Raw genomic sequence first — 25,400 nt, 5'->3', positions numbered from 1 at the left:
ATAAAGATAGAGCAATTCCAAGAAAACAATAAGGGAATTGTTGGCACTTACTTGCATCTGTTACCCAAATATAACTGGAATGCTTTGTGGACAGTCTTAGAGACATGGTATTTCATCAAAAAGAACTAAAGATTGATGTTGAAATCTCAAAAAAATTACATATCTTTATTGAAATATTTTAAGGAGGCAGCAAAGGAGAAATTACATTGCAAGACTTTGTAATAATCTTCTTTACCAAAAATTTCCTGAAAGACCTAGCAAATGCTCAATGATATTTCTCTTTTTCTCTCTCCTACAAAGTCTTTATAAAATTCTGATCCTTCTTATGAAGACAAAAAGAATCTTGTAAGAACTCAGTAAAATAAATTTTCTGTGAAGAAATAAAAATGAGGCTGGCTTCACACTTCTCTGGAAACCAAATGTCTGAAGTCAATGGACAGTCAGCTTTGTATTTTGATGGAGAAATCTTCTGACATTAAGAGTTTCTAGAAGACGAAGTATTGTTTACATCAGTCAGGGTTCACAGTTATTGTCCCCTCTGTGCTTTTGTCTCTTTCATATCAGAGATTTCTTCAGGTGTTGTGTGATCTTGGCTCACACTTCAACTTGAATTACTAAAAAGCATACAGGAAAACATGAACACCTGGGAGGGGCTTGTAGACTGTAGGCTCAATCATAGAGAGATGTGAAGGAGCTGTTTCATCTGGAAACTCCAAGTTGTTTTCTAGGGCTGGTCAGATTTCTTAGAGAAAACTTCTGAGATCCTCCCTAAAAGAAAAAGAAAAACAAAAACTGCTGCTAGAAATCTAGGAGCCAAGTTGTGGATGAGGGTTGACATTTGGGGATTTGTCTTTCAATATGTAGATGGACTTTTTCTCAGTTCCTCTGTTTTCGATGCAGTATTCCCACTCTCAACTGCATTTCATTCCTCAATGTGGAAGCTGCAGAGGACCTTCTCAGAAAGTCATCTTCCACACTTCTGCTGGCGTGGCAGTGGAGCACAGAGGAGACATCTCTCAGAATTGTTCTTAGAGATCTTGGAATTCAACCGCATCTCCAAAAGACTTGCAAATAATCATACTGTCTTCAGTTTTCCCTCCACATTCGCTTCCAGAGATACACTGTGTTGTCAATTCCTGAGCTTCTCAGAGTTTCTACCATACACAGTGTGTAGTTTTGTTGATTTCCTCTCTTCAGTTTAGGATTAAGCTGGGTCAGTCCTGCCGCCTTGAGCATTTATCCTTTACATCCCATCTTCCCAGATGTGTTATTGTTTCCTGTTCTTTCAGTCATGTCTTTGTGAGTTTATTCATTTAAGAGTTCCCTTTATCATTTATTAGTGTTTAATTTTAGCAAGAAGTGAAATTACATTTAACCAAAATCTACTAATGAATTTATAACTTTAAATTATCTTCTAATTAATAAGATGAATCTATTTTGCCATAACGTTTATTTTTAAATTGCTAATTTTGTTTGCTTAAATTTTGTCAAGATTTTTGTATTATATCCATAAATGATGTTCCATTGTGGTTTTCCTTTCTCATATTGTCTTGGTTTGGTTTTGAAATAAAGTGAACTGGACTCGCAAAATTAGTTATAGTGCTGTTTCCCATTTTTCATTATCTGTAATGGATTAATATAGGGGATATGTGTTCCTGGATGTTTTGAGAAAACAACTATAAAACCATCTGGGAATCTGCTTTTTGTCAAATACAGATATTTTATTAATCTTTAAAATCTTTAATAGTTTTAGAGTTTATTGAGATTTTCTATTTCAAGTCAATTTTGTTTACTGTATTTTTCCCTAAACGTATATATTTTGTCTAAGACTTTAAATTTTTAATGATAACATATTTGTAGAATTCATCTTATGATTTTGCTTAATGCCCCCTGTATCTGGTTATGCTTCTTTTATAATTTAATAGAGTTAATTTGTGCTTCCTCTTGAGTTTCTTACCAATCTTCTCAGAAATTTAATATTTTATTAGTTCTCAAAAAAAGATCCCCTTTATTGTTTCATTGTCTTACAAATCACAAATTTTGTCATACTTTTTTTGTTCTACTTTCTTTGGTTTCCTGTTTTTTCCTGTAACTTCTTGAACTGAAACACTTAAATCACTAATTTTCAGTACTACTTCTATTGTAATATATGCATTTTGAACTATAACTTTCCTTCTAAGAAACATTTTTCTCCCTGCATCCTCCTGTTTTGTTACATAAAGCTTGTGTGTTCAATTCTAAACATATTGTAATGTCTATTTTGATGTCTCCTGGAATTGACACATTTATAAATATATGGTGTGTGATTTTGGCCTTTTGTAACTAATTACAACTTTTATTGCAATATGGTCAGAAAAGACATCTATATAATTTTGTTTACCCAGTATTTGTAGAGATTTAATTTTTGGCCTGGATGATGGTAAATTATTAAAATGTTTCATATTTTACAAAAAGATGAACTTTGGTGTAACGGTTTCTGAGAGATCTCTGCCATGATTTCGTACATTTCAATATCAGTCTTCAATTTTGTAGCAGTCACTCTAACGTTTTTGGGAGTATGAAAGTACAGAGAATTTGTATGTTGCTGGTGCAAAATTATAAAATGTTTAGAATTAAACAACAAAAACACTACAATTAAAATTTATGTTATACAAATAATATGTTACTAAATGGAAGTTAATAGCCTTCAATTTATCTGGTAGGGAATTGGTCCTTTTATTATCAACAACAGCTTTCTTTAACCGTAATAAATACTTTTGGCTTATAGTCTATTTTATTTGATACATATTTCCAAACTGTCCTTCAAAAAGAATGTAATACTTTGCACTTCCATTTGAGAATCAAATGTTTATCTTTCTCTGTTCCCCAAAACTTGGACATTTACAGCATCCAGCCGTTGTCCAAGTTAACCCAGTTCAGTTGGGAAACAGCTTGATGTAGCTTCCCCATGTGCTCCATAGTAATGGATATTAAACTTTTAAATCATGAGAGTTACCATTTGTAGAGTGCCTACATGCCAGGCACTGTGCTAAATGTTTTACGTGTCTTGCTCACTTCATGCAACAGCCTAAGGGGGAAATTCCATGATTATCGTTACAGATTGCATTTCCTTGATTTCTGGGAAGGTGAATTTTTTTGAATTATTATTGGCTATTTCTAATTATCCTTAGATAATTATCCTTTTGTGAATTGCCTATTGTTATTTCCTGGTTTTTCTATTGGTATATTTTTAGTGTGTGCTTTTAAGTATTAAGGATATATTAGCACAGTATGACACATAGTTAGCAGTCAATAAATATTTGTTGAATAAATTGATTTTCCCTTTAAAATATGTTGCAAGTATTTTTTCATACTGTAGTTTATATACTTATTGTGTATTTGGATGTTGGTTTTTATTCCAACACAGGAGTTTTAAATATTAGTTCAAGCTCTCACTCTTTTCTCATACAGTTTCTTCCATTGGAGTTAGGATAAGAAAGGCTTTTGTACCCTAACATTATATTCATTTGTATTTTTGAACTCCCTGGCTTTCAATAAAAAAAAAAATCAAAGAATAAAGATACAACAGATTTACTTTGGTTAATACTTTCCTGTTTTTCTTCTTGTCTCTTGATTTCAACCTTTTGGTAACTTTACATTTGGGATCTTGGTTGGGGCAATTAATTAGGTATTTACAAACTTAGAAAATCTTTAGCTTTCTGGTAAATGAATTGATTCTTCCATCTTTAAATAATGGCTCTTTATCCTTAACAAAGTTTTTAGCTTAAAGTCCATATTGTTTGTTATATAATATTATAGTTCTACCTCATTTTTAAACCATTCAAATTATTCACTATTGTTATTGATTTTATGGTCAGTGTATTTATAATTTCCCATATCTTTTACCCAGTTACACTTGTCCACCATTGCATCTTTCTGGAGTTTTTTCCCCCACAATGACATACATCCATCGTTTAGTCATTCTTTCATTGAAAAGCTGTGAATGGTAAATATTCTCAGCCTTTCCCCAGAAATGTCTTCATTTAATTTCACTCTTAGAACATAATACATTAAATTATGAAATTCTCCATTTTAGAACTATTTTCTCCTAGTACTTTGGGTATATCCTTTTATTGTCTTCAGTACGTTATAATTGTGTTAACTATTCTTTTTTTTTTTTGTGAGGAAGATCAGCCCTATGCTAACATCTGCCAATCCTCCTCTTTTTTTGCTGAGGAAGACTGGCCCTGGGCTAACATCCGTGCCCATCTTCCTCCACTTTATATGGGACGCCGCCATAGCACAGCTTGCCAAGCGGTGCGTCGCTGCGCACCCAGTATCTGAACTGGCGAACCCCAGGCCTCTTCAGCGGAGCGCACACACTTAACTGCTTGCACCACCGGGCCAGCCCCAACTATTCTTTTTTTTTTTTAGTAATCTGTTCTATAACAATCTTCTTTAAGATTTGTGTTTTGCTTTGATTTTCTTTTGTTTTACTACAATATTTTTAGAAATCTATTTTATTTATTTTCCTTGTAGCTTAATGTGCTTCTTAAATTGAGGACTCGTGTTCTTCTATAATTCTGTAAAAGTTTCAGTTATTTGTAATTAGTCATCTTTGCAACTTCCCTGTGCTAGGGGTGTAACGTCCCATCCAGCCTTTCCCTAAGGGACACCTTTTCACATTGCCAACTTTGTACAAGGTTTTCCATTTCATCTCTCCTTCTTCTACAGGCCTAAGGCCAAATCTCTTGTCTTACATGGGTTTTAAAACCTCGTCTCCCAGCATTAAGTCTATATCTGGATTATTATCTTCATGGGCACTAAGTGCATCAGATTGATGGATTACTGCACTGGCTTTTAATTCTTTATTCATTTCTGGGACCAAGGAATTTCCTTCCTTCTGTCCTTTTTTCCTTCCTCCCTTTCTTTTTTGACTTCTATCAATTAATGTATTTTTAAATATTTTTTCAGAATTTAAATTTATTTTAAAGCAAGATGAGAGTCTGGGTCAGCTTTTTGCTTCATGTTTCTATAAATATATACTATATTTATAATCTGGAAAGAAAAAGGAAAATAATCACATGTACCCCTAAGACTCTAATGACAAAAAGCTTATATCTGACATATTTTCTTATTTCTTCTTAATTTATCTACTAAAAGAAAGTAATGTGATTTTCATTACAAAAATGTCTACTATCCCAGCTCTTGGCTGGAAAGATTCTAAGCCACTAAATAGCAGTGTAGACAAGGTAGCCTGACTCTGTGGTAGGGCCTAGGCTGTCAAATCAAAGAACAGCTTCCCTTTCTTCTGTCATTCTAACACAGCCCTGATGCCCTAAGCTCACTCTTTGCAGAGTAGCATCTTCCTTTGGCTTTGCATTTAATCATTATATCTCAATGAAGTGAAACTGAGTCATGTAGTTAGCATGAAGGTGTATCTGAGAGCTGTTAGTGCTCTTATACTCTTAGTCTATAATAATCTCTTGATATGCTGAGAGAAGGGAAGCCAGCTGCTTTCATACTCAAGCTATCAGGAAGACACAATTGAAACAAAGTTGTGTATAAGAGGGTGTAGGTGGGCGTTCTTGCTTCTGTGGAAAACTAGATTTTTCCAGAGTTTCTTTTTCCCCAGAGCTACTTCATAAAATAAATTGGATGTGGGGCATTTGCCTCGCCTGTCATTTGTGCCCATCTTCTTCCATACTAACGTAAGGGCCGAGAAATTCAGGCTGCATCAGAGTTGCTTTCCTGTGACATGAAGCATATGTTTTCTCCATGTTTCAGTGCTTCTGATCATATGATGTAAATATGCCTTCGTGTACAGCATCAGTTTTCATCTGATGATATCAAAGGGCTTTGCAAATATCAGATCCTTGAAGAGTATAGAGGTCAGAAAGAATGGGGAATCTTTTGCCTGGGAATTTAGTTACAATTATGAAATACTCAGAGGGTCAGGAAGAGGTTTCTTAATATTTAGTCTGTCTGATTCTCTAATAAATAAAATAGAAATAATATGATGTGGAATCTTAATAGCACAAACATATATTTATTACTAACCTCAGTTGTTAGTAAATTGAGATAATGTGAGATGAAACAGTTGAAAACCCAAAATTCTGTGTAATTCTTCCATATTCGTTGTCTAACAATTTTTTAGAATTGCTTAATATAAGAAACAAATTGAATATATATGAATTCTACATTTTTTAAATTTTACTTCTCTTTTCTAAGTCAAGTGATAGCATGTCCTCCAAAAAAGAAATATGTGAAATACAAAAGGAAAATTTTTGATAGGCTGAGGGATGGAAGCTTCCTGTTTTAAAGACATCATCTAATTTAATTCTGACAGTAATCCCGTGAACGGATTTTATTATCCCTATTTTACCAAGAAAAAAAATAAACTGAGGGGCCGGCCCGGTGGCGCAAGCGGTTGGGTGCGCGCGCTCCGCTGCGGCGGCCCGGGGTTCGCTGGTTCGGATCCCGTGCGCGCACCGAAGTACTGCTTGGTAAGCCATGCTGTGGCGGCGTCCCATATAAAGTGGAGGAAGATAGGCACCGATGTTAGCCCAGGGCCGTCTTCCTCAGCAAAAAAAAAAAAAAAAGAGGAGGATTGGCGGATGTTAGCTCAGGGCTGATCTCCTCACAAAAAAAATAAATAAATAAAAAATAAATAAACTGAGGCTCAAAATGAGGTCAATGGCTCATATAACACAAAACTTTGGTCTTGTATGATGAACTTACTTGTTTCAAAGCCTATTTTTGTTTACTTGTTTGATTTTGCTATGTATCATGATTGACTCTAGATAAAAGGCAGACATTTGACAAAAATAATGAGTTTATATCTAAGTGGAATAACGACCGAGCTAAAACAAATGTGCTATTACAGAACTTCTAGGCCAGAAGTCTTGCTGATCCTCTTATAGACTTGGCTTTATTGATCTATGTTTTTTGCATATGCAATATTTATAATGATTTTAGGGCTGTCAGCCACTTCAATAGCACAAAATCATTACACTGTGTGCAGTAATAAGACTTATAAATTTTATAATGATAAAACTCTATAAAATGTTGGCCTAGTCCTCAAGGGTAAGGAATTGAGGGCCAGTGGTGAAGAAATGATTTTCAGCAATGAGGACGTATATTGTGTTTTTGTTTGTAATGATCTTTTTATATATTTCCTTTTCTCTTATTTTCATGTAAAATAATCCTATTCATTTGTCCACATGACCCCTAATGTCTACACATCATGAAGTAATATCATGAAAGCCCTTAAATCATAACAATTTTTCACACTGCTAGTATAGAAGTCATATTTTCTCATTACTTCTCCCCTGTCTGTTTCAACCATAATCAATTACTTGAAGTCCTAAATGCATCTTGTCATCCCTGCGTTTTGCTGCTCCCTCTACCTAGGCTACACTTTCTTCCCCTTCATCTATTCACCTATACCATTCTTCCTTCAAAGCTCGGTTCAGGCGTCGTCTCGCCCCAAGAAGCATTTCCTGACAGTCTTGTCCCTCCAAAACTTTTCACAGGATAGTTTAGATTATGTGTCTCCACTGTGTTCCCACACTTCCCTGCACATAAATCCCAACATGTAGACCTGGTGAAAAGAACAGAGATAGTGTAACCACACTGGTGTGTTCAAACTCTGGATCCATCAGTTATTAGTTGCATGCCCTTGGGTAAGTTGTTTAAACTTTCTGAACCTCTTTTTCTTTACTTGCAAGATTAGAATAACCGTTTCAAGCAGGTTTGTTGCAAAAATGAACGACATTAAGTGAAAAGCACAGAGTAGGAATTTGTGTTGGATATCACTCCTTTGGCCTCCCGGGCCGGTTCTTTGCCTGCTTTATCCTATTCTGGGCCCCATGACGCTGCCTTAAAAGAACTGCATTAATGGGCTTGTTGCTCCTCTGGCTTGAGCTTGGCTTCATTCTCAGAGGTACACAGACAGAAAGATAGAGGGCAGAAGGAAAGTGAAGTCAGGGGTCAAGTTATTTAGTTCCCGGATCCCTCTTTGCCATGTAGCCAGAGATTGCCTGCATCCTTCTACAAGGCCATTGCCTGCATCCTTCCTCTGCCAGCTGGTTCAGTCAGTACAGTGACCTTCTCTGTGTTCTACTAATCGTTTCCTCCCCTTGCCCTTCATGCCCAGGGTACGGCATTGTCCCTTGCTCATTTCCTTTAACCCTGCTCCCAAAATTGTAAATAGTTCCTTTATTAAACTCTTCTCAAAAAGTCAGCTTGAGTATGTCAGCTGTTTCCTGCCAAAGCCCTGACCAATACCTCATTCAATATTATTAACAATATGCACTTAACAAACTGTCCTGTAATTGTCTCTTGATTTCTCTGAATCCCTTGCCAGACTGTGAACTACTTCAGAGCAGGGACCATGGCTCATTTGTCACTGTTATCCTTTGTTATCACGTACATTGCTTGGCAAAATATAAACACTCAATAAATGTTTGTTGACTGATTAAATGAAGGAAGGAAGGAATGCGTATTATTCTGACTCCTTAAAGTAGGCACTGCCCTTTATTCTTCTGAGTATAGTGCTTCACATTGGGTAATATAAATAAACGTTTGCTGTAATGAATGTGAATTTGTCCAGAAACAAAATTATAAGATGATTAAAAGGAATGTTTCAGGGCAAATTAATCTTGGGAACAGTCAACAGGCTGTCAGGTTAAGTGCCATATGAAATTAGTTTAAAAGGTTAGGCAGAACTGACTGAACTCTAGCGAGAGCACGAAAGTTAACATTAGGTGAATATCTTCATAAACCCATACTTAGTTTAGTAATCTACGAAACTATTTGGAGAAAAGTTAATTGTGAAAGGAAGTATTCTATAGATTACTTAGGTCAACATTTTTTCAGCCATTGTTTTGCATAGAATGTCATTCCGGTGCATCCATTTGGAAAGATATCATTTGAAGCGTAATCACTAGGTTAATTTTTTCTCTTTACCATAAGAGATATGCTAATTATGTTAATTTAGTGGGGTAGAAATATGTTGGGAATTACAACCTTTTTTTTTTTTTCTGCAGGGAAAGATTCACCCAGAGCTAACATCTGTTGCCTATCTTCCTCTTTTTTTTTCCCTCCCCAAACCCCAGTACGTGGTTGTATATCCTAGTTGTAAGTCATTCTAGTTGTTTTGTGTGAGCCACCACCACACCATGGCAACCGACAGATGAGTGGTGTGGTTCTGAGACCAGGAAGCAAACCCTGGGCCGCCAAAGTGGTGAGCGCCAAACTTTAACCACTAGGCCGTCAGGGCTGGCTCAGGAATTACACTCTTTACTCTGTTCATCACAAGGATCGTTGGGTACCCAGGAACAACAAGAGCTTCTCGGGAAAAGGATGGGTTTCAAATGGTCAATCATAAATTGTAGGTTGTGATGGGGTCTCAGATTTGGGATGAAACAGTTTAAACTTTAAGAGACAAGGAGATTGAGTTTGTGAATGTACTTTGTTATCTAAAGCTATGAAAAGGCAGCATCATTTTAACAAACTTTAGAAGTAGACCAGGCAGGCATTATCACTTCCATTTTATAACTGTGGAAGGTTAATATCAGAGAGGTTAGGTGCTTTGCCCAAAGTCACATAGAACATGGCAGCACCAGAACTGATTTGAACTAATCTGTGGCCCAGTGCTTTTCACCTTACCAGGATGACTCATAATGCAGAGTTGACCAGTTGTTTACTTGACTTTGTCACAAGCCCATTTTCCAAAGCCTTTCTTCTTTCTAAGAGTTGTATGTGTTTATTTTAATTATAATGAATTTAATTTATGTATGTTGTTTTTGACACTTTTATCAGATTCTTTTTGAAAATAAGGGATTATTTTTATTACTAAAACACTTGGGGATTACTCATGTGAATCTTCATTTTGGTTTAAGTTTCAGTGTCCTTCTAGAACCATCCTTGGTCTTAAAAGCACACCCAAACTGTTGGATGATATTGCCTATATTGGTGATTCCCAGCCCATTAGGGGCAGAGCCCTTAGGGAAATTAGTTAATGTGTGGGGTCCCGAATATTCAAAACAACCCACGTTATGTGTAGACTGAGTAATTTCTGTGACTTGAACATGTACACTTAATATTTTACAAAAGCATGTAAACACTCCTATGAAAAGGAAACTATAAATTTATGTGACAGAATTCTTAAACCAAAAGTTTGTGTCATTATTTACATTCAATAAATACTAAAAGACATGTACTTTCTTTTAGAGGATCTAAAAAATTTATTGATATTAAAACAAGTTTATTTTTATTTGAAAAGGTTTTATATTTTAATTCTACATTTTGGTTCATTAGCTAGGTCTGTTTTAATGTCATCAGAGGCAGTGCTGTCTCTCAGCTGCCACCCTACAGTTGTGTCTTCCTACTAACCCATTTTCTTTATAATGTATCTTAAATTATACCCTCTGTTCTTGCAATGCAAATTTTGCTTTTCATTAATGGGACTTAGATAATTTCTAATAAAGATTTAATTACAAGTGGGGTATGCATTAAACAATAGCAGAACTAGCTGTGCACACAGTAGAATTGTGCACAGTGAGGAAATGGACACTAGAAGATTAATACCCTCTGCTTGTAGGATAATTTATAGACAGTTCACCTGAAGCAAAGAAAATACGAGTCATTCAGCATTGCAGTGATCACAATTTGCTTAACACCCAATAGTCTGTGAGGACCAATTTTGAAGGGAACTATAGTGTATGATTAAGGTAATCTATCACAAAAGACCACATTCAAATTGGAGCAGGGTATGGCTAAGACTCATCTATATTCTAGAGGCCTATCAAGGACATGGCCAAGTATCCAAAGCTGAACTTCACCATAGTTATGAGAACATGGCACAAGCAAAGTATGAAGTCAAGATTAGACAGGAGCATGATTACTACGGTAAAGTGCAATCAGCAAACACAATAACATTAGCAAAGAAGATAACACAATAAAATAGAGCACCTGTGAGATTTGGAATTATACAGACAGATATGGCCTCTGCAATTTATTAGTAGTTTGACCTTAAGCATTAACATCAGTTTTTTTTTTTAAGAATAGAGGGATATAACATGCACCTTTCAGTCTTGTGTTGAGGGTTACATTTTAAAAAATTATATGCAAAATGCCTAGCCCAAAGTAAACATTCAATAAATAATGTTGCATGAAAATGATTGTTGAATAAATCATAAGTAAATACTAGTTCCCTCCCCCCCTCCTAGCTAGGCCTCTATCAGGGTGCTAGTTAAATATGTCCCTAACTCTATTCCATCGTGTTCTTTTTGCAGTGGGCCTTCTCACCTTCCCCAGTCTATGTGGAGTTTATTGCTGGGTTCTGCTCTCTTGACTTGGTGCCTAACACTATGTTCAAAATGAGGGCTCCTCTCATTCATACTTCTTCCTGTCATCCTCCAACTCTGCCTTTCCTGTTTCCAAAATGGTACTATGTGATCTTAAAAATTCACCCATTAGTCTAAAGTGTTATGATTTATTAAATCATAAAATGGATTTCTGGATGCTCATTTTTAATTATCTTTTTCTGTATGTGTGAAATATTTTAGAACTTTAAAATGCATTTCATAAAATAAGAAAAACAAAAGAAGAAGAAATAGATCTATCCATTCATCAATCCATTCATTCTCCACCTAAAAAGATATACTTAGAGTGCCAGACACCGTACCATGTACTTGGTGTGAAACCACATTTTTGCCGTCAAAGCATTCATGGTCTGAAGGGAGCATCAGACAAATTAATAGATTATTATAATGCATTGTGATGAGTGCAATGACAAAGGTGAACTCAGGCTACAATGAGAGAATAGGGGAAAGTGCCCCAGCCCATCCTTGGAGGAGGCCTGTAGACAGCAAAGGCTTTCTTGAGGCTATGACATTTGAGTTGAATCTTACGGTGTGACTAGATTATGCAAGAGAACAAAGGAGGGAAGCATTCTTAGTAGGGGAAAGAGCATGTGCTAAGCTCAGAATCCTAGAGAATCAGTATCTTAGATCAGTATCTTAGGTTTTAATTGGAGGAAAAGGGCAATTGAAGATGCTGGGCAGAGAAGAAGAGGCCAATTTGTAATACTGATGTCTAATTATATCTCATAAAATAGTTATTTCTTAGCTCTTTACCCTGAAAAGGCCAAGAAGTAATGAGAACCCTGTAGCTATGAACACTACCAGCACCCAATTTGTAGTTTTTAATAATAACAGTTAACATTTATTGAGTACTTAATATGTGTCAGACCTTGTGTTGAGTGTTTAACATGTATTATGTCATTTAAAACTCAAAAGAGCCCTATGTGGTAGGGCTGAGTACACTGAGGCTGTGATAAGTGAAATTATTGAACAAATCATAAGTATATGTTCAAAGTGTAATTACTGAACAAATCCTAACTATACAGTTATTTTCTTCTCCCTTTTTTCTTCCCATAAGGCCTAAGAACTAATAATTGTCAGATCCTGGATAAAAATTTAGAGTCTGACTCCAGAACATCAAATCTAGGGGCAGTTGAGGCCTGTGACTTAGACAACTTCACATCCCCCAGGTATCTAGTATAGGGTCTTGGTCATAATAGATGCTTAATATTTGTTGAATAAATGAATGAGTGTAACCTTGAGCTGTAGAAGGTTGATGGTTACATATTTTTCCCTTCAACTCTCTATACATGCATACACATAAACACAATCAGAGTAATCATTGCCCAATATATCATAGTGTAACTTGGCTGATACCCACTAATTAGCTAAATATGCATCAAAGATGCATCTATTTTTACCTCCAAAAGAAACACACCAAATACATAAAACTCTGGAAATGCTCATGATAGTTAAAACAAATATATAGGTTATGTTCAGAGGCTGAGAGGGCACCAAATCATTATTCTGAAAATTGATAAGTGAAGGACAAGAATCAAGCATTTACCCCGACTTCCTTGTACAGAATATATTTCAGACTAAACAAATAGTTGATGAGGAAATGTTATTCTTTACAAAAGAATCACAGTTAATGAATGCAAATAGAATGACAGAATTACAAAATTCACTACTCTTGTAATCTTTAATGAAATATGGATATAGGAAACAATTATCAGTGAATGATAAAACCATGAAGTAAAAGTTCGTTAAAGAACTATGCAATAGGTAAGACAGTCTTACATCACCTCAAACCACTGATCAATTTAAAAAACTAGTAGTGTGAAAACCAGACAATATATTCCTTCAATATCTTTGAATAAGTAGTACACAGCAACACCTCTGAAGTAATTCTTAACAAAAACAATAACAAAATTGAACCTGAATCTAATCAAATCTCTAGATCTAATTGCAGAATTATAGAGAATGCAAAGAGATTATTATTGAAAATTCATGAGATGATAGAAAATACAAGATAAAGAAACATGTTATGTTAAACGACACCACAAAATACAATTAGTCAACTCTGAAAAGTGGGGAATTTGACAGGAAAAAATCCAGTTTCTTCCCTAAATAAATTGCATTGAAAAAAGAAGAAGAATAACAGATTTTAAAAAGCTTAAGAAATATATCAATCAAAAGCAATGTGTAGACCTTGTTGGGATCTTTAAAAAAACACTTTTAAGATAAAATAAATTGAGCATAGACTTGAAATTGGATGATATTAAGGAATTACTGTTTTCTTTTTCTGTCTCAGATGTTGTACTGGTATTGTGGTTATATTTTTAAGTCCTTAATTGTTAACTATGAATACTGAGATATTACAGACAAGATATGTTGTCTGAAGTTTGTTTTAAAATACTGTCGAATTTTTTTTTCTTTTTGTGTTGGTGGGGACAGAAGAAACGACGCCTATAGAAAGATGATGGTTGTTGAAACTTGATGATGGGTACAGGCTAATTCATTATATATATATATATATATATATATATATATATATATATATATATATATATATTTTAGCTTGAATGTATTTAACTATTTCTATAGAAAAATATTTTCTTAAATGGTAGCTATTCAAAGTGAGCTAATTATGTTATTTATACTCAATACTTCCTTCCTAGACAAGGAAGCCTAGAAAACAAAGCTGGAGAAGAAGGTTAAAACTATCATCAAATAAAGGAGCAAAGACAAATGATCAGAGTGAGAGAAAAGAGCAAGGTTGCCTAGGCCAAAATCAATGAGTGGATGAATGATCTACGGGAATACCAGAAAAGAGAGGACCAATGTTTGCGGCTAGTCTATAACTTAAACTTTCAAATTCAACATGTCTAAAATTGAACCCACATTCAGATCCCATAAATACTTTACCCTCTATTATTCCTTATTTTAGTTAACGGCACAAGCCAGGAACCCAGGAGTCAACCCCAAATCTCTTTCGTCTTCACCTCTCCCTCCTCTTGAATTTATCACCTATGCGTATCTCAAATTCATTCACTTCTATCCATCACAGGGATCATCACTCTGGTCCAGCCACATAACTTATTGCCTGGATTACTCCAATAATCTCTTAAGAGCTATTTCTATATTTACTCTTGTTCCCACCTCACATGTTCTCATCTCAGCAGCTTGCATGAAATGTTTTAAATTTGCATGTGATTACATCAAATTCTGCTTCGAACTCTTCAAGGCCTATGATCTCATCAGTCTATACACCTCCATACTTATATCACATTTTCACAGTTTCAGGGGGTACAGCCACTTTAACTGTCCTCAGGATCCTCAAACATGCCATGCTTCTTCCACGTCGGAGCCTTTGCATATGATATTCCCTCTACCTGGAACGCTCTCATTCCAACTGTTCTCCTCTTCATCAAAAAGCCTTCTATTAATCGTTCAAGTGTCACTTTAGATGTAACTTCTCCCAGAAAACTTTCCTTGTCTATGCCTCATGAGACTAGACAGGTCCCTCTGTCATCTTCCCTGATAACTCTCTTTAATTTTCTTTTATAGCAACTTAGAAAGTCACTTAATCAGGAAAAAAAAGTTACTTAAAATATACAGAGTTATGACTATTATTAAAAATTACTAAAATTAAAATATTATTTTTATACCCTATATGCTTCACGAAGGTAGAAATCTCTCTGTTGTGCTTACTATAGCATCCCATCTCTCAGCATATACCGATAATTGATGCTCAATAAATACTTTTTGAGTATTTACTGAGCCCCCAATTCTGGTTAATTGAGTATTGTATTAACTCAGGTGTTAATTCATACAATAATTTCCCAGAGTGGGATAGGACACTTTCAAATTCTGTAAACTAGAAAGAGAATATACATCTCGAGTTCAGGGAGAAACCAGTCTGAACGGGATTTGATATTTAAGAAGTGTGTATTGATAATAAGACTGTCACACATATGGGCCAGAGGAGATAGTGTCCTATAATCGGGTATGGTAAAGAGGTCCATCAATTTAAGGAAATCAACCTTGTGAAGGAAATTAAGAGGACAAAGTACATTTTAGCAATTCCTCTAAGCATGCTCCGAAGATTATGAAAAACAGACTTGGGAGAGTAGGCACAGAAGCCCAGTGGCATGATGGAGGCTTTCTAAGTTATTCGCTGGGAAGCCTGATAGGGGGGTAAGTATAAAGCAAAATTCTTAATTAAACTTAACATGAGAAGTTGAATCTGTCTGCAAAGAGATGGAACAGAAGTACAAAAGGCCACACATGGTTATACGTAGTACAGAAGCAAGAGTCCGCAGGGACAAGAAGCCCTGTGTTAATCTCTTGGTGGCTCTGAAAAAAGGAAGAAGTAAAAAGGTTAAGCCTCCTTGTGGAGATCATGTGATGATTTCCTGATCCCAGCCAGAGGCAGCATTTCCATGGAAACTTCTCTGCCTCTTCACCCACACACTGCTCCTTCCACCTAAAAAGGCTGCTTTGAATCTCAGGAGAGCTGTCTGAAGGAGCCTTGAAGTTTTTCTAAATAACAAGCCAAATGCCAGCAGAAAGAGAAGACAGCAGAGAGGTGACATTCCAGCACCACAGATAGTGGCGACCTTGCCTAGATCCCCGCCGCTGCTTTCAGCACAGCTTTCGCTTTCTTTCACTTGTTCTTCAAGTTCAGGGACCGCCAGCTTTGCGTATGGAGCAGGATAAGGAAGGAAGGCTCAGAGGGGCAACTTTGATCTGACTACTTTCATCCTCCAACTCTTCAACTCAACTTAGTTCTAACCACTTAGTTTTTAAGGCACTCCGTTGATCGGTCCCAGGTTTAACTTCCTATAGTGTGAGGGTCTATCTGAATCCACCGCTCCAACTCAGCAGATGAAACAGCTACCACCTCTACAGTTTTCCCTGCCTGAAGGATTGTCTCCGTTCTCATTTGTTTTCCAACTCATGCCCGCCCTTTAAGATTTTCCTCAAGGGGCACTCCCTTGACAAAATTTGAATACTATATTCCAAAATTATGCTATCCTTTCTGGTATTCTCAATTCACAAAAATGTCCCCTCCATTAAAATCAGGTGTACTTATTATCTATACTACTCATTTGAAAACTAGTAGTGGTTTCCTTTGAAAACTAATGTGGTAAAATCATATTTTTATCCATGCATTTTAATTTATCTAGCTCACTATACACATGGAGAAAGAATTCCTGAAAGAATTTAGATGGTAATAAATATTTCTTGAATAAACGTATTGAGCCTTATTCATTCACCCACTAAATTGAGAACTCCTTTGCAAGACCATGTTGCAAACAAAATTTCAAATAAGTGTTTTCTATAACTTATGAGTGAAACAAAATGGCTACAGCATTTAAAAAAAAAAAAGTTTCCTTTGGAATATTGGTTAGTAAAAGTCCCCACAATAAAGCAGACCACTCACCTATCAAAGTGACCTGTCTTTAGTAATAGTCAGAAAATGAGTGTAGAGGGCTAGAAAGCAGCCAAATGCATCAAGATAACCAGAGAGAAGTATCAGAAAGGTTTTTTTCTTCTGATACTTTGCATAAAATAAAGAAACTGCAATATAATTAGATATAAGAAATAATCTCTAAGCTCTGGAAAAAATTTCTTTCCGCAAAGCTGAGTTCTGCAAATGCTGTGACCTATCTATGGTCTCTGAGAAACAACCACCTTGCACCCATCATCTCTAACACTTGCTGACCTTTCTCCATAAGACAAGCTCTATTTCTGACACTACTTGTCATTTTCAAATTCAAATCACTGTTAATTTCATAGTCGATTGACTGAGTTTACTTAGATCAGGCATTATTATTATTATCATTATTATTATTATTATTCTAACCCTAAGAATTAAACTATTAATGGTGAATAGTGTTTCTCACTTTAATATAGGCCTATCTCACTGGTGGGATGCATGCCAACTTCAAAGAAAGGTTAGTCATGTGCTTTTCAGAAGATGAAAGCTTAAGATAAAACTGAGAGTATTTGATGCTGGAGCTGGGAGTGGTATTATATAGGTCTTAGCCAAAACATGTGATAGTCACTGAGTAGCTGCAAAGAGAAGTGTGTGGCTCAATTAACCAGCTCAAGCAGACCTTGTGAGAACGAGAGGAAGTATGCTCCTGGCTGCTTTGTACTGCCTGCTATGGAATTTCCAGACCTCTGTTGGCCATTTCCCTCGAGCCTGTGCCTCCTCCAAGAACCTGATGGAGAAGGAATGCTGCCCACCATGGAGGGGTGACTGGAGTCCCTGTGGCCAGCTTTCAGGCAGGGGTTCCTGTCAGGACATCCTTCTGTCCAATGCACCGTCTGGGCCCCAATTCCCCTTCACAGGGGTGGATGACCGGGAGTCTTGGCCCTCCGTCTTTTATAATAGGACCTGCCAGTGCTTTGGCAACTTCATGGGATTCAACTGTGGAAATTGCAAGTTTGGCTTTCGGGGACCAAACTGCACACAGAGGCAATTCTTAGTGAGAAGAAGCATCTTTGATTTGAGTGCCCCAGAGAAGAACAAATTTCTTGCCTACCTCACTTTAGCAAAGCATACTACCAGCCCAGACTACGTCATCCCCATAGGCACCTACGGCCAAATGAATAATGGATCAACACCCATGTTTAAGGACATCACCATTTATGACCTCTTTGTCTGGATGCATTATTATGTGTCAAGGGACACACTGCTTGGAGGATCTGAAATCTGGAAAGACGTTGATTTTGCTCATGAAGCACCAGGTTTCCTGCCTTGGCATAGACTCTTCTTGTTGCTGTGGGAACAAGAAATTCAGAAGCTGACAGGGGATGAGAACTTCACTATTCCATACTGGGATTGGCGAGATGCAGAAAACTGTGACATTTGCACAGATGAGTACATGGGAGGGCATAACCCAGCAAACCCAAACCTGCTCAGCCCAGCATCCGTCTTCTCCTCTTGGCAGGTAAGGTGTGCTGGATATACAGTATCAGAGCATAAAGGAAACTTAGCAATCGCTCCTTCAGGCAGGTCTTCATAAACCTCCCTTCCCATAGCTCACAGACCTTGTATTTGTCCTCTATAGCACATTTCACAATTGTAGTTACATAGATATTAGTGTGGTTATTTGTCTAATGTCCTCTACTAGGTGACTGAGCTCTAAGAAATAAAGAGTACTTGGCTCATCACTGTATCTCCCAGCACCTAGGATGGTGCCTGGGAAGTGGTAAGAACTCATTAAGTATTTGTTGAATGAATGGATGAATGAATATTTTGATAATTAAATAAATAAATTATCTGGGTCAGTGTTTCTCAAATTTTCTTCACAATACATTTTATACAGTGTACAAATTAAGAATACAAATTCCTGACCCCATCCCAGACCCATTGATCAGAATCTTCAGGGGAGGGTCCCGGGGAGGCATCATTTACTAGATGTCTATGGTGATGATTATCATCAGGAAAGTTTGGGGAATATTGATGAGATTAAATCTTCATTTTTTTTTTTTTTTAAATATAAGGACCCTGAGGCCCAAATAGGTAAAGAAAATAGCTAACATTCATTGAGTATTTAGCATGTGTATGAAGCCCTGTTGCAAGTGTTTTTATGCATTAACTCATTTAATACTCTTACTAAACTTTCCCCATCTTATAGATTAAAAAACTGAAGTATAAAGATATTAGGTAATTTGTACCAGATCACAGAGCTAGTAAGTAGCAGAGGCCAAATTTGTTCTCAGATAGCCTGGCTACATGACCACTCTATACTATTTCCAAGGACATGACTGCTAGGAAGTCGTTAGCCAAAGGATCTGGCCCATTCTGTCTCACTTTTTTCACCAGGCTGCAGAAGAAATTAGCTTTTTTTCCTAAATATGTGCAAATCTTAGAGGTACAAGATAAGGGATTGCTATTTTGCAACTTAATTTCTATTTCTCCTATTCTGAATTTTCCACTCTGTATTAGGGGCAAAAGGTAACCAAAGAAATATGCTTTTAATTATTTATCACTTTAAAATCATAAGGTGGAAGGAATGCTTTTCGATCTGCATTCCAAAAATTTCTAATACAGCACTTTTGACTAGCAATGCTTTATGGAACTAAGCCCAATATTTAAATGGCGCCTTGCACTCTGCAGTTTTGAAATGTGGATGGCTTCCCACACACCCCTCCAACTAAGTTCACACACCTTCAAAATGGAGACTTTTGAAGCTCATGGAAAAATGGCCACTGTGTAATATCTAGTGTTACTAATGTCAGCTATTTCCCAAGATTAATGAGTGTATTTGTGCAGGAAAGGCTGGAAAAAGTGTGCTTGAAAAAAAAAATCTATTTCCATAAGCCTTCAGACCTCCTACCTTAATCTATAAAGTGCAAAACTTTGATCTAGCTCTCATATCCTCTGTTACTGCTTAAAATACTGCTAAGCTTGGATGTGGAATTTTCTGTCAGTTATAATGCTTTCCTTATCCATACAGCTTCACTCAACCCAGAAAGGCTGGAAGATTACCTAAATTATCAAAAAAGTTACAACATCCACATTCAAGCTTAATAGATACTAATTGATATTTAATGACATGAGATGTATGCTACTGAGTGATACCCAGAATTATATTTGTCATTTTTTTCTAGTCATTTATTGATTATTGAGTGGAAAATTTTTGCTCTTTTTTTATGACTATGGCTAATTTTATTTCTACTCTTTCTTTTTTGTTTTTTTTTTAAATTTTTTGTTTATTGAAGTAACATTGGTTTATAACATTGTAAAAATTTCAGGTGTACATCATTGTACTTCTATTTCTGCATAGATTACATCATGTTCACCACCAAAATACTAATTACAACCCATCACCACACACATGTACCAAATTATCCCTTTCACCCTCCTCCCTCCTCCCTTGCCCTCCGGTAACCACCTAAATAAAACTTTCTGGGTCTAGTAGGTAAACCCCAGATTGAAGTTGTTAGAACATTAGGTTCAATATTGTTCTATGATTAAACTGCTGTGCAGTAATTGGTGTTAAAAATAAAATTAGGAAATATAGTGTACAAAGACCTTTGAGGAAAAACAAGCAAACAACAGTTTAAATACGGAAGGTGAAATGAATGAACAGACATGTCCACCTACTGTGAGTAGTGTCACCATGTGAGGTGACACACCCAACTCTAGTTGGCTGTTTCCATTCCTTTGCTCAGCCGTTCTGGTTACAGTCCTTTAAAAATTAAGATTGGTTGTTTATATTGATTTAATTCAGCAGTTCTCAGTATCTAAATCACTTAGAGAGCTTAAAAAAAATTTCATGGACTCCACCCATCTAACTTCTGCTGGAAAATCATGTTCACATGGTCCACTGTGAAGTCCAGGCATCTATATTTTTTAAACCTTCTCATGTGATTCTTTTGTGCAGCCAGCACTGAGAATCACTGATTTAATTAATATGGAAATTGCTTTGTTGTCTATTTTACTTTACAAACTCAAGTTATGTAATAAACCCACTATTAGTTTAAATGTTTTTGCCTGAATTGAACACTCAAGTCAAGACCTGAATTATTTTGTATGAGGTGAGAACAAATAGCCTCCAGAGTCAGTGAGTTCATCAATACCTTCCAAATTAGCTGAACTGATAGCCCCTTTGATACAAAGCCTCCATTTTTGTCTTGATTTCAGATATTTTTTACTTGACACAAAAATAGAGTTTATAGAGATTCATAGCCTTTATTAACTTTGAACTAAGAGACCTTCAGTGGTGTGTAATGTGCTGCCCACATTTTGTAAAAGAAAATAGGCCCAAAAAGGTAGGATGATTTGCTCAAGGTCACACAGCTAAGGATTAAAACTCAGTGCCTCTGACTCCAGTGTTATTTCCCTATTAATAAGGAGCCATTTAGGCTCAGAAAGATCAAATAAGCCACGAATTTACGGGTGTAAAATTTGACACATAGTCACTTTGACTCCCTTAAATTTAGTTGCATAGACAACCGGGGCAGATATTCTGATGTTGTCCTTTTCATCTAACTTATAGTGAAAATATTCCATTAGACTTTTACTGATCCACATCCCTTCTCAGGTGAAATTGACCCTCACCCCTTTGCGCTATCATTACACTTGGTACAGATTTATATCATGGCACCTATAACTCTTTATGTAGAATTTTTTTCAAGCCTATCTTTGTCTAGCAGACTGTCAGCTGCTCCAAGGTAGAGACCATTTCTAATTTATTTTGGTATCCACAGAATCCAGGACCATAATATATACATGAAATGGGCTTTAAAAATGTATGTTGAATTGAACAAAATTAAAAATCACGGAAATGTTAGCTCCAATGTTAACATACATTAAAAATTAAACTCTGGATGGCTGGATTTCTAGCAGCTTAGACCATACTTCTTTATAGCACTGGATCGCCAAGACCAAGGATACAACAATGCCAAGAGAAGCAGTGACTTACCCAAGTTTAGAAGAAAACACTTTGCGGAGTTCTCTCTGGGCTTCTATGTGTATGTGTGCGTGCATGCAACAAAAGAGAGCGCACAATAAAGATGATCAGCAAAGTTATGACGTATCTAAGTGTTAAGTGAGAGTAATAATATTTACTGGTAGGCTTTTCTATTAAATAAAATAATATATAAAAAATTCATGTACTTAATGTTAGTGGTTTTAGAAAGCTATTTCTCTTATATTCAGAATTCACATCTATTTTGTATGTTTTTTCATTTCTTTGTTAGTTTAATGCCAAGAGCTTTTAAAGTTTGTCATCAATTAGCACAGTTCATTATTTTTGGAGATGGGAATGCTTAATAACATTAAAGTACAAATAGCTGTGCTCAACACAATTAGATCCAATGCTATAAGCTAAGACATAAAAAGAAAAGTAGATCAGGACTAGCTGTCATGATGGATCAAAATAAAGAGAAAAAACATTTCCTGGATGATAGACATGAGTGAAATGTGGTCCGGGAATTCACTCATCAGGTGAAAAGCACATCACATGGAAGCAAACAGTAGGAAGAAAAAAAGTCACATTTCAGCAGAGAGTCATGGGTTTTAGGTAACCATGGCAACAGCTCAGTGAATAACAGCTTCTCTCTTTTCTTTATGAAAAAGATTCTGTGGAATGTCATATGGTTTACATTTTTTTTTCAAATAAACCTTTAATGCCATAATAGAATCTTTGCTCCTGAAAGTTTTTAATAAGTGGTAGTTTATTGCTATTTCTGTAAATTTAAGAGAACGCTATCTAGGTTCACCTTCTCTATTAATACATCTGTTTCTTCTTTCTGACTCCCTTTTTTTCATTTGACTTGGGACGCTTGATTTTTTTCCCCCATCGTATGTTATAAATCACTTGCGTTGAAACTGAAAAAGAACAAATTCCTCCTCAGAAAACCTCTGCCACTTACCAGATTCTACCTCTGCCACTTACCAGATGATACTGGACCAGTTATTTAGAATCTTTTGTCTTTCGTTTCTCTCAATAGAAAAAAATGGGGTGCAATTGTCATATATGCTTGTTTTCTGTATTAATGAAAATATTAAATGGAATGGAAAGCAGAATAATGTAGTGGAAAGGGTGTAATCTTTTGAGTCACATAAACATGAGTTTCAGTGGACTTTTGTAACTTACTGAGCTACAAGATCCTGGACAAGTTACTTAATTATTCTGAAACCTTTTTTCTTTAAAATTAGAATAATATATCTTAACGCATCATTATGAAGGGATTCAATGAAGTCTATTGATGTAAAATGGCTAGTTTAGTATCTGACATATTCTTTGAGTTCCATGTGTGAAAATTATTATTATAATATATGTTTATACGATATATCAATTTAGTTACTATAATAATGAATATTCAACCAACGTTATAGAGCCAGAGTTAAAAACAACTTGGTGACCTGCTCAATGGTCTTGTATTCAGTAATAATATAATAGCTGTCATTATTAAACACTCTATACCTGGCACTATATACTAAGTTCTTTACATCTGTTAAATTATTTGATCCTTCATAAAAAATTGTTATAATCCCCATTTACAGATGAAAAATTTCGATATACAGAGAACTTAAGTAATTTGCCCAAGGTCATGTAGCTAATAAAGAGTTTATAATGGAAACCACATCTAACTGCAATCTCCATGATCATAACTACAGTGCTAACAGTTTCACCTCCCCTGCCTCCCTTTTCTCTGTCAAATATAAAGATGAATATTTGGAATTAAGTTTTCCACATTATTTCTGGAACGGAGATATATTTCCTTCTTGTTGCTAATACATCCAGTCATCTGAACACTTCGTCACTTGGCAGTTGGCATTTCAGCAAAAATAGTTCCATTCAAACCTCTCTAATTTAACTGAGTCTGCTGTAGGAGTCTCTTAAGCAGTAGGGTCTTTTGAAAATATCCTGAGATGGTTTATTGTTCAAACAGAATGAAAATGATTTCACCTATGTACCTGCCGTGATGGCTAGTTAGTCGACATTAGAAAGCAATCCAACGTATAACATGCAAATGTTAGGTTAGCTTTATTCAACCATTCCTAAGCCATTAACAAACAGTGATAAATGTAATGGATACAGCTCTGGAATCATGAAGATGGTGTGTTAACGTTCTAGCTCTGGCTCAAAACATCCTATGACCTTCAACAAGTCACCTAACAGTTCTAGTTCTCAATCATGCATGGATAATAGGATTGAAGAATGTCGTGAAGTATGAAGAAAACTAGAAACTGACATTTGCTGAGTCAGTAGCTTTGATATTTCATGTTATTATTTTAGTATATTATCAATATAATAGATATAAATAATGCTTTGATATACTATACATAATATATTTATTATTTCATGTTATGTTTAACATTATTTCATATTACAGTTGAGGAAATTGAGACTTAGCAAGTCTAAATAAGATACTCATTGACACATTACTAGTAAGTGGCCAAGCCAGAATTGAAGCCCACATCTACCTGAATTTGGAGCCCAGTTCTTTTCCAACACACAATGCTTCAATTCATAAGTGATATCTTAGCAACTCCAAATTAAAAGCTTCTCGAAGTGTCTCTCGTTTAACACAGTAGCGGTCATTCCTGGGGGGCACAGCTTATTCAGTTCCATTTGGTGGTGATTTAACTATCTTTTACATTTCTGTAGATGGCAAACTCACTGGAGCAGGGGACTGATAGGATTGTCTTGATTTTTAACTGTGGTGCAAACAGTTGACCAGAAAGGCTTTTCACTTTTAAAATATTGTTCCGTGTGCCTTACCTGTTGTCCATAAAATTATTAATCATAATACAGGGCTTTAGATCCTACTGGCTTATTGTACTGTTCCACACTCAGGCTCAGTTTCCTCATCATTAAAATCATATAAACCTACAAGGTAGTTGTGTGAATTTTTAAAAATGTACACAGATATGTCTTCCTCATGTCTGGGACAGAGTAGGGCCTCGATATAGGTTTAATAAAAATGATGTATTTTTGGAGGGCAGAGGTTGGTACCAATAACAGGACTAGGAAAATAAGGTGTTCAACATGTTTGTAGTTGAAGATTCATTTGTTCATCCATTGATTGTTTATTCATTCATCAAATATTTATTGAGCCTCTATTCTAGGTTCTGAGAATGAACAATAATAGAAAAAAAAAAACAAAGTTGTCCTATGGAGATTACATTTTCTTAAGATAGGTGATACTGATTGTTTATCCCGGGAGACTAAAGTTGAAGTTTGGCAAAAAACAATGTTATCTACACAGTGGGCACAGGCCTCATAAGGGAGTATGTGCCTGTGTGAACAGTCAGTGATGGCAAGGTGGGTTCTCCTGTACTTTATGCTCTGGTTTCATAGCTTGCTACCTAGTTAATTGCTTGCACTGAATCTACGGCATCAATGATTTTAAGACGAAGAATTAATTTATACAGTGAGAAAAAAAATAAAAATAAATCTGCCAATTAAATTATATCATGTTTTTAATAAATTCGAATTTTTATTTTATATTTATTGAAAGAGCTCCTTTCCACTGACTTAGTCAAATATTTTTGCCATAGTTTACTCTTCCGTCTAC

At 35.8% G+C, this 25,400-nt stretch overlaps 1 protein-coding gene across 1 annotated transcript in view; it reads left to right on the top strand.

Annotated features, from left to right (window-relative positions):
• The first annotated feature begins 17,491 nt into the window (after positions 1 to 17,491).
• Positions 17,492 to 25,400, top strand: part of TYR (tyrosinase) — a 90,312-nt gene continuing 82,403 nt past the window's right edge. Inside the window, exon 1 of the mRNA XM_058545437.1 lies at positions 17,492 to 18,313. Coding sequence (XP_058401420.1) covers positions 17,495 to 18,313 — 819 coding nt within the window. The 5' untranslated portion in view covers positions 17,492 to 17,494. The remainder of the gene's footprint in view (positions 18,314 to 25,400) is intronic.

This window comes from Diceros bicornis, chromosome 7 (genome assembly GCF_020826845.1).
Source record: "Diceros bicornis minor isolate mBicDic1 chromosome 7, mDicBic1.mat.cur, whole genome shotgun sequence".
NCBI classification, from domain to species: domain Eukaryota; kingdom Metazoa; phylum Chordata; class Mammalia; order Perissodactyla; family Rhinocerotidae; genus Diceros; species Diceros bicornis.
This window is presented reverse-complemented; position numbering and strand designations above follow the sequence as displayed.